The sequence below is a fragment of the Manduca sexta genome, chromosome 18 (genome assembly GCF_014839805.1).
Source record: "Manduca sexta isolate Smith_Timp_Sample1 chromosome 18, JHU_Msex_v1.0, whole genome shotgun sequence".
NCBI classification, from domain to species: domain Eukaryota; kingdom Metazoa; phylum Arthropoda; class Insecta; order Lepidoptera; family Sphingidae; genus Manduca; species Manduca sexta.
This window is the reverse complement of record NC_051132.1, coordinates 14,963,554-14,974,613: the sequence shown is the minus strand read 5'-3', so window position 1 is coordinate 14,974,613 and position 11,060 is coordinate 14,963,554. Positions and strand designations below refer to the sequence as shown.

The window sequence follows — 11,060 nt, the reverse complement described above, 5'->3', positions numbered from 1 at the left end:
GCCTCAAACAAGTTGTTAGATAATTACCACTAATTACGCTACAACAATCTTCGATACAGCACTAGGCTTGTCCAAGACTTGGCGGTAAAAATAGACACGAGGATGCTTTTAGCTTTACAGACACGAAAAGTAGTTGTACTACAGCCCATTTCAATAAATGACCCCGATCTCGATCTTCAATGAATGAATGAATTCAGGAATGAACCAATCAAAATAACTCATTTATAATGTCAAAAAATACTTCGTTCTGATTGGTCCATTCTTGAGATCGAAAAAATCGATTGAGATCGTTTATTTAAAATGGTGGTTAGTCGATAATTACGAATACATTATTCTACTATCGTAAGTCAAAGTTTGATGAAAATAAAAATCCAGAGCAAACATATCCAATTAATTTAATTGTCATAAAAGGTAGATGTAGCACGAATGCCGTCAATTTATTGTCGAGAAACACTACGAGAAATTGTTTTTTATACGTGCAAAGTGCACCAGATGGTATGTAAAGTAGGGTTCAATAGAATGTTGATAAACGAGAAATGATTACTCCTGAACAGTCGACACAACTATGCCGACTTTTGGAACCCGATATACACAAGCTGATCCCGGAACGCGACACAATTGCATGGGAGCTTACTAATTGTTGCTTCAGCAACATCACTGTTTTATACTAGTGTAGTGTTTCAAGCATAGAAGTTGTAAAAGACGCTTAATTTTAAAGCGTTATTTTAGAACAATTATTGTCATCGTTTTTATTGTAATGTTTTAATTGAGTCCTGTGCAAGTCTTTTCGCATTCTTCTAATGTCGCGAAGTTGTTCTGGTTGCCATGACAACCACCGTAGACAAACTTCTTGCACTGTTTTATAGAAGGATCGTACCCATATCTGGAAAGAATAAAAAGAAAAATAATTAACTAAAAATAATATTAATCTTTATTCTAATACATTATGAATCCTTCTTAGTCGAATTTCGGCCACGGTGGCCCCTCTCTTTGGAAATCAGCCTAGTACGCAGGAGATATTATAGTGCATAAGTGTGTGCGCAATACACAGATGCGCTCTCTGTTCCTTCACTGTCATGGTCAGTTGAAACGGCAATCCGTCATGACCGGAGAGATCAGGAGCAAGACCAACGGCTTTACAAGTTTTCCGAGGTATGAGGGTATCACACCACCAACTTCCGCACTCCGAGCTACGAATGAACAATTTTTAAGATGAAAAATCCAGTCACAATTATTTTTGGCGCGACCAGGAAATAGAACCCAGAACCTCAGTGCGGTGTTTGTACTCGTACTGCGTTCACATTACAACAAGTCAAGTACATTATATATCTGCCCGCTCATTAGACTAGTTCCATTGACCACTTTTCCGTAGTTTAAAAATAGCATATATTAAATCAAGGACATAGTCTACTTGTATTTAAAATTTTATCCAAATCTATTGAGTATTTATTCGTTCAAACATTCTAATCACAGTAATAACTCGGTGACATAGTATTACGATACGACTGCAGTGCTGAAGTCTCGGCTTCGATACCCAGGTCGGGCTATTGGATTTTTCTACTCAGTATCAGGCCGGAGTCTGGAATTTAGGTAAAATATGGTAATAGTTTTGCCCCCTATCATCGGGCGGAATACAGGTGGAAAGTGGGTGCACCAGTTGAGTCTCTGCCTACCCTTTCGGATATGAAAGACTTCAGTGTGTGTAAACTTTTAATCAACATTTCAAATTTTGGAATTTATATTAAGATTTACTTCTGCTGGAGATCTGGCGTTCAAATCCGTCATAGAATAAGAAGTAACTTCACACTCACAAACAATCTTCTAATTATCTGTTATTATTTTTTTATTGAATCAATCAACATATGTACACTGTGGTAGGTTTCTCATATTTGAGAGTCCGCCTGGGTAGGTACCACTGCAATGTCTATTTTAGCAGCAGCAGTGTGTAGTCACTGTTGTGTTCCGGTTTCAAGGACATTGTAGCCAGTGTAACTACTGCACATAATAAGACTTAAGGCGATACCTCAAGGTCCATTTTCATACATTTTGTTTCGGCTTTAATCTGGGTAACTAAACAAGTATTGGCAAGTAAAGAATTTAAATTCACGTCTTATTAAATTTTAAAGGCCGAAATATCCATGATTATTAATTATTTTTACGTTTTTCTTTCAACTGCGAGAACTAATCACTAACTAGACGTGAATTTAAATTCTTTACTTGCCAATACTTGTTTAGTTACCCAGATTAAAGCCGAAACAAAATGTATGAAAATGGACCTTGAGGTATCGCCTTAACATGTCTCAGGATGGCGAGCGCAGTGGAATTCCAAACAGAACTTTGTAATTCATGGTGTCGGATGGTGTTTTTACGTTTTACGGGCGGTCGTATACCATCAGGCAAACGGCAAGATCGTCCCGTCATTCAAAGAATTCAAAAAAGAAAAAATACATATCTTAATTAATGCTACTCTTTTATCACTAACCTTGTACTAATGTATATCAAACAACATTAAAATTCTTTTTAGAACTATTATTTCTGTAATTAAATATTTATGTATCATACTATAATTGTGGCTAAATTACACGCCAATACGTTCAAGTATGTATTTGTTTACATTAGTTCTAGTACAAGGCCGGGAAATACTATACACAATAGATATACATATTTACTAAACAATCATGACACTGGCCCACTTATATTCTATACATATTATAAAACAAAGTCCCCTTTTCTGTCTGTATGTTATCGATTTTCTCAAAATCTACTGAATGGATTTTTATGAAATTTGGTATAGGTTATAAGCTATTCCGGGAAAATATATAGCGGGACTTTTATCCCGGAAAACTCGGGAAAACAAAAGCTACCTATCTATGTTTATAGATCCGACAGTAATTCTGTTACGCTTATACATATGCGCACACTGAACTGATTTTGATGAAATTTGGTATACAAGAAGGCTATACTCGAATAAAACATATAACCTTTGCTGATGATATTATTTTTTTGTGTAGGCGTCCCTATAGTCTACACCGGGAGAAACCTGCGAACAGATTACTGGAATCCCTTAGCTCAGCGCTTGCAGGTCAGAGGAGAGAAGGAAGGGAATTGGGGGAATGATGGGAACCCCTTTAGAGTAGACGGAAGGGAAAAGGAAAGGAAATGTTCGCGAGCTCTCATAACCTCGGTATGAATTTGTAACCATGAGGTATACACACTGAACTGTGCGACTAGGACTGCGACAAATGTCCCCCGTGCATGGACGTGCATTCGATGTGAAGTCTCAACAAGAATTGCCTAAGGGGACTGTGGTAGGATATTTGCATCCGACAGCGACCACCATACACAAAGTGTAATACCCGGCCTAGTGACCCAAGTAAATGTGGCGTTCTGGGATTATGTATATTCGGTTAAAGCCGGCACAATTATGTTGACGGAGGATATATATTTACCATCAGGCGACACCCTATTGAGACCCCAGTCCGCTTACCAGCGCCGTAAGGTCTTTGGCATGCTCTTAAAATAATTCTAGAACTTACCTAGGAAAATATCCGAAGCACATTCCAGTTTTGAGTTCTTGTAAACACATTACATTCGCACCTGGAACATAGGAAACGGCATATTAACATTTTCACCTTATAACACTAGACCTGTATTATATACTGTCCCACTGCTAGGCACAGGCCTCCTCTACTACTAAGAGGATTTAGGCTTTAGTCCATGCTGGCCTAGTTATGTGCATATTTCACATACCTCCGAAATTCTTATTTAGAAATCCCATGTACGTTTCTTCACGATATTTTCTTTCACCATTAAAGAAAAGATAATGAATAGACCATCTCGCCCTCACAACTACCACTACAACTCCTGTAACCTAGGATCAGCAGTGGCACGCATTTGACACCGAGCGGTGAAGCTCGCCGAGTCTCAGAAAACACTAATGCGTCTTTATCCCCAACGAAATTAATCAAATAGAAAGATAGGGAGGAGTTGGAAATATTAACGTTAAATAATAAACATTACACTTAAACATTAAAATAAAACTATTTTGGGGATTTTATCCCGGTAGATATTGTAACTTTGACTTTTCGGATGACCAACACCTCAGTCCGCCCCGTGATCACGAAGGCTGCATCTTCGGAACATCGGGAGAAAATTATAATATAAAAGCCGCAATAAACATTCGTAAAACTTCAATGCACGTGATGATAAGTGGTCTGCCGTACAAATACCGTATCGAAACGAGACGATTTTCTTGTTAGTCGACACTGACTATCCTAGGCTGATCTCTAAATCCCGAAACGTGGAGCACTGTGGCGAGTTTACGTGTTTATTTTTTTTACGGACATGGAAATGGCCCGCTGCCTCAGATGGTAAGTGGAATAGGAGCCAATAGAATGTCGACTGACGAGATTATCCCTCGACAGTCGACATAATTATGCCGGCCTGTGCGAACCAGATGTACACAGGCTGATCCCAGAATGCGACATACACGTGGGCCACTATGGCGGGTTTTAACACCTTGTGTACGGTTATCGCCATCCGCCTAATATACCGCATTACTTCACCTACCTTCGCGCGCATCGCAGTACACTTGCAAGAGGAACAAAGTGAGGAAAAACACTAGCTTATTCATTATGAACGACGTAAATGGAATTACTAAGGAGCGTACAACTCCCGCGTATATATACGAATGCAATTTTATTTAGTCTTGCTTTACACTAAGCGGGTTTAACGTCAACAAAGTCAAGTTAAAAGTGGACACTTATTATTATCGCGCAGATATAGACTTAAAACTCATGAGTCATTTTTCTTATGTTTACGCGAATTAAATAAAACTATATACGGATTTTTACGCGGTCTTTTGTATTATCATTTTCTCCAGATGTTTCGAAGACTTCATCATCATGTAAGCCATATACGCTACGGTCTACCGGAGAGGTCATCGGTGCAGGTATGCCTGCGCAGGTATCAATTGAAAGAATTGATTTTCGATTCTGCGCCGGTCGCCTGCACAGGCTCAAAAATCTGCACAGGTCTATTCCCACACACATTTCGGTCTACCTGCGCAGGCCTTTCTGATGGACCGTAGCATGTATGGCAGCCATCACGGCGGACTGACTGTGGTCGTCCGAAAAGACAGTTACAATATCTACCAACAATTATACAACATTCTTAATTGTTTTAGCTATCGACGATCCGATCTACGCAGAAATCTACCTACATTTTATAATAATATAACATTTTTAATTGTTTTGACTGTTGGTCGGGTCTACACTGATGAGCTCAAAGTGTTTTCAAGGCTACTTTGAAAAAAATATATAATACCCAGCGATAAAATCCGTAAAATAGTTTTAACAATGCAATTTTCTAGCTTCTTAAAATGTTGCATTAAACAAGGCCCGTTGGATTCCTAATCACCCCCTTTTGTATTTACCATAATTAACCGTGTGTAGTAACTATAGTAAATAATACTTTACCATTGTAATTAACTTTACTTTACCATCACGTTGCCGGAACAATACAATTGTCAGTTTCATAATCAAGTTATTTCTCGCAATAAAGGTACATAAATTCTAACCGGATTGCGTTTTTTAAAACGTTACGTCGCTTCCATGCGAGGGAAATATCTTCCAAGAGCCACGAATACATGCCTCTGCCTACCCTACAGATAAAGACGAGAGTTTATGCAAAAACCTAACTTATACTCTTTTTTACCGTTAGATTTATTGATGCTAGCCTGAATTTATACAGTCACTCTTACTTTTACCTTTTTTTATGTAAAATTTCACAATTGCAGTATTAGTTTACGCAGTAAGATACCTAACTTGTACTCTTCTCTTAAAGTCAGATTTGTCAGATTTCATAATTCTATCGTGTTTATAAGGAACCTCGAGTATTAATTACTGTTGTAGTATCGGATAGCGTATTTTCCGAACTCGTGACTGAGTCTTGCGCTCAGGGGAAAATAGAAGGGCAACATCTCATTTTAACACTATATTCTGCCCGCAGCTCTGCCGCGTCGAAAATCGTTCCCGAAAAAGTCCCGGCAAAATATGAATCGAACTGGCATTTCTACATTATAAAATGTTAATTATTTAATTTTGAGGGTGTGTGAATTCTATCAATTGCACTAGGCCAGCGTGGTGGACTAAGGTCTAATCCCTCTCAGTAGGAAAGGCCCGTGCCCAGCAATGGGACAGTATAATACAGGGCTATATTATACTATTATAATATTATAATTTATGTTGTTTATGGTGGACAGTATATATTATAATACGGGGCTGATATTATATTATAATTTATGTTGTTTATATAATTCAAATGTAAATTTTATGTAGTGTATCTCGGCAACATTTTAAGAGCGTCTGCGCATTGCCTTAAATGCTTTATTCTCAATATATTCGTAAAGAGAATACGTAGATAGCGCATTAAAATAGCCCGTCGTCCGCCATTTTAACTACGAGTGCGTAAAGTCTTATTAATGGTTGAATATTAGATAAATAATGCAGTCGACAAACCCCTAGCAACTCACGAGACGTGCCAACATATTTGAAGTGCCTACGACAGACAATCAAATGCATTTAATAAAAAACATGACTAGGAAATCAATTTACACGGCATTATAGCCAAGAGTTGTAAAACCGGTTCTTACTAGCTATAAGGCGTTTTGTTTTTATTGCATTTATAGGAAGATACAATTTTAATAGTACTGACATTACCAAGCTCTTACTTCATATTGACTGCTCATGAACTGGTAAACAATACTAGCCTTTGCTCGCGGCTTCGCCCGCGTGAAGGAGTTTCTCGGCGTAGAGAGTAGCCTATAACCTTCCCAGGGTCTTAAACTATCTCCATACCAAATTTCATAAAAATCTGTTCGGTAGATTTTGAGAAAATCGGTAACATACAGACAGACATAACAAGGGACTTTGTTTTATAATATGTATAGATTACGAAACAAAATTACAATTGTATTTCAAGCGGACGTAAAAATGAAGTACAAGTAAAGATCGCTAGATGCAGGTATTTTGGAAACTTTTAGACGCTTATGTTCAGCAGCTTCCAAAGGCTAAAGATGAAAGGTATACTTACTACTCAACAATTCAATTGGGAACAATTACCTTCAAATTAGAGCACAGTTTTCCTTGACAGAAATAGATAAAGGTATAAGTATAAGAAAAAGAGTTGAACGTCATATTACTATAAAAAAGAATTCGATGTGTTGTCTCACAATATATCCCTTCACCTTTGGAACAAGCGACACATCATTAACACGCACATAACTTCAAAAATCCATAGGTCTTTAGAAGCGGGTTTTGGGCGAGCGACCTTCTTCCAAGCACTCTATTCTACTTACTCGACGAACGCCGCTTTTGTTCGAAAGTCAATAGAGAGGAGCAAGCTGCTCGCCTGATAGTAAGCGATACGACCGCCCATAAACAGTAGCAATACCATACAAATTTTGTATTACAAAATACTGCGTGGCACTCCACTGTCCTCGTCACCCTGAGACATGAGATGTTAAGGCTTATAGAATCCCATAATTTGCTTCTAATACTAGCTACTATACGGTTCAAATCAGAACACATCAGGGTAAGCACTGCTGCTTGGCGGTAGGAATAGACATTGCGTTGGTACTATACAGCCCGCCACTTACGAGAGACCTAACCAGTAATCAAATACACAGTCTAATCTATATTCTTCGATCCAAAATACAACATCGCTGTAAGTGTTACAAAAATATACCAAAAATATTAGGTAATAATTTTACGATAAAAACCAAGATTGTCTCAAAAGTCATCGGATACTTTAATATCTGGGGCCTTTTGGTGGTTTAAAACACACTCAAAAGTAATATAGACTCGTTGAAAATACGAAACAAGATGGCGGTCGTTACGGCCCGTTTTCCCCGGGGACGGATTTATTTTCACTGAATATGCAATACATTATATTTTGAGATGTTCGAATTGTGCTCATGAAAATTTGGATGTGGTATTCGTGTATTAACTGCCAAAATATAGGTTTTAATAAGGTTTTTAGTGTGATAAAATAATTAAAAAATTCCGGCTCGATATTTGAACAGATGTTATAAAATTGAAAAAGAATGGTCTAATGTAAAATTTTATGAAAATAAATGTCTTCTAAAGCTTCCTGACATTTTTAATCAGTTAATAATATGGGAAATATTTTTTATATTATTAGGTATATTATGCTGTGTTTTATCTTTTTTTTACATTATAAGACTAATAAAAATGTCGCCCCGGGTGAGCTCGAACCACCAACCTTTCGGTTAACAGCCGAACGCGCTAACCATTGCGCCACGGAGGCGATGCGAAGATCTACTGAAAATTCCACTCCAAAATTTGCGAAAATACAAAATTTCTACTGTTTTATGGAGGCTGGTTTACGAATTTATTTATATATAGAATTTTATGTATTTCCCCTAAAATTCAAACCGCTAAATTAACATAAAATAAATAAACAGCTAGAATCATTACAATGTTAGTATCTTTTTATTCTTTTGTCCAAAATCTGGAAACCCACGAACTTCTATGTAAAAAATAATACCCTTGGTTCCAAGCTTCAGAGGTCTCTAAGCGAATGTTCGTAAATAAGTACTCCCCAAACCGCATCCAATTTTCGCACATCGCGGCAGGAAAACTTGAAGATTTTTTCTTCGAGTACTCTTTACATTTTTTTTAATGTTTATGGAGAGTATCCTATAAAGAGGTCACGATAGGCATCTGTGAATACCGACGAAATGTATTTCTTAATGAAACCTTATTATTAAGGGTCGCTTTCGTTTATTTCATAATTTTTGGTTTAAAAATCAACACAGAAACACTATGTGACATAAGTGCCGAGCAGACACTGTCAGTTTGTTGCCGATATAAGTGTTTCTTCATTGTACTAGGAATCTTATAGTTCCGGAGTTATTGTATCATCTATGGCCATATTAATAGATCCAAATCAATATCGCTTAGTGATATCAGCTGAGACTACCATCTAGGGCTATATTTATACGTCCAAATCAGTTTTTTTAGTGAGATAACAGCTGAGACGCTGTCAATTTAAAGTCAGCATCTCAAGATCGTCGTTATATAAACAGTTATCAACAACATCTGGAATGATATCTTAAGTTAGTATGACGAATTTTAACAGTTAACTTCTAGGTAGTATAAAACGCCGACTCAGCTGAGATCAAGCTCTTAAACGACAACAAAAGCTTTGATTATTCAATAGTTCAATATATTAAATGTCTAAGACGTGGCCTCTATGGGTTTTATAAGAAAACTTACAATCGCTCAGCGAGCTATGGAGAAGCCCATGCTTGATGTTTCTCTACGTGGCCGAATCAAAATGAGGGGCTATATCAGAAAACTCACAGTCGACACTTGACCGAACCAGAAATCAAGAGACCCGTAGAAGAACGAAAGTCACCGGCATATCAGACAAACAGAAGCTATACTGCAGAGCCCATGCCCAGCAGTGGACATCCCGCGGCTGATGATGATGATGATTAAATGTCTGCTTGACATCCTAATCAAATGTGAAATTTATTTATTAATAGCTTAGCTTCACTGTATCATGATGTTTCAGCAATAAGTTAATAAACTATTATTACTATTGTCATTTATTTCCTGAAGGAAAATAATTCAAAAGTCAAAACAAAATCGGAGTTGGTTACTTCATTCTTGGTAAGTGGTCTCGTACACTGGTGGTAGGTCTCAAATATGTGTAAGTCCGCCTGGTTAGGTACCACCGCAATGTCTATTTCTGTCAGTCATCTCATGTCTCAGGTAGGCGAGCGCCCGCCCTGTGGAATGGGGGCGTTTGAAGAATTCCACCACGGTATCCCCTGCCTGTCGTAAGAGGCGACTAATAGGGGCCACGAAGGGGGTCGTCGGCGGGCAGCAGGGGGGGCGTCCTTCGGTGCGGGGGCTTCTGGGCCCCATAGGAGACGGGCCGCGAGGCGGCACCGCGCAGGGCGGCTGCGGACGAAGACTTACTTACTTCCGTCAGAGGAAGCCCACAGCTGTCCCTAATGCGCCGAAGAGGGCCACCGCGGAGTTTTAGCTGGTAGGCCGTGCATAGGTTAGTTGTACTCGGGTTAGGGACTCGGCCTGGCGGTCGCCCGAAGGTCGTCATCAAATCCGGGCGGCTCAACGCTGGGCCGTAAGGCACGGTTACCCCAGCATAACCGCTCAGTCGCCCCCCACGAAGGCAGGGCGGTAGTAATAAGGGACTTTCTGCGCGAAACCAAAAAAAAAAAAAATTACTTTTATAATAATATTGTGTTTAAAAGCACATTTTTGTCATACTATAAAAAATCATCTTTAAGTAATTAATTTTTTATATCCTTTTTACGTACTATTAAATTAAATTACGATGCTGAATGACATTTAAAATGCAACCGTTATCTTTGAATATTATTATTGTGCTGGCTATTCTATACTATTAATGATTTCTTATGTTTACACGAATGTTATGCATTGAAATAAAACTAGTGTTCCGATTTACGCGGTTTTTTTATATTTTAACTAGCTGACCTGGTAAACATAGTTCTGTTATTTAAATTATATCTAGTGAACATTTTATTTTGAAATGACGCGACATTTTCGTGAATGATTTTCGCATGTGTGTTGCGCAATAAAAAATAGTTCTTTACCCTAATAACACAACAAACTCTCTACGTAGAAATTCATACTTTATTTACCTACACATAAAGCATTAAGTAACATAGTATATTTTTTCACCTATTGCACCATCTATATAGTATAGTGGTTATGGACAATTTGACTCAAAACCGACCAGTCCAAAGGCCAACAACTAAACCCTTGATTAAATATATAAAAAACACGTGTCACGTTCCACGCAAAGACATTTTAATTAATTACTAACACATCGCCCCACACACACGCGGCACGCATTGAGTGGTAAGCGTGAAAATTCACGCCCTAGCTCGGGGTTTTCACGTTTTTTTTTTAATTACAACCCCGCTGCGCTATTGTCGCACAGCCCTAGTGGAAGGGGATCTAGTCACAGGGCTGTCACTTTTA

At 38.2% G+C, this 11,060-nt stretch overlaps 1 protein-coding gene across 1 annotated transcript; it reads right to left on the bottom strand.

Annotated features, from left to right (window-relative positions):
• Window positions 1-377: 377 nt before the first annotated feature.
• On the bottom strand, window positions 378-4,739 carry LOC115440311 (trypsin inhibitor). Its single transcript, XM_030164568.2, has 3 exons — window positions 4,570-4,739; window positions 3,537-3,597; window positions 378-883 (listed from the first exon to the last, which is right to left on the bottom strand). The coding sequence occupies exons 1-3, from the start codon at window positions 4,631-4,633 to the stop codon at window positions 763-765; spliced, it is 246 nt and encodes an 81-aa protein (XP_030020428.1). The 5' UTR covers window positions 4,634-4,739; the 3' UTR covers window positions 378-762.
• Between the last annotated feature and the right edge of the window lie 6,321 nt (window positions 4,740-11,060).

Coding starts and splice junctions, on each gene's coding strand:
- LOC115440311 (XM_030164568.2), bottom strand. CDS start 4,633: ATGAATAAGCTAGTGTTTTTCCTCACTTTGTTCCTCTTGCAAGTGTAC. Junction 3,598..4,569: donor GTACTGCGATGCGCGCGAAG/GTAGGTGAAGTA, acceptor CCTATGTTCCAG/GTGCGAATGTAATGTGTTTA. Junction 884..3,536: donor TGCTTCGGATATTTTCCTAG/GTAAGTTCTAGA, acceptor TATTCTTTCCAG/ATATGGGTACGATCCTTCTA.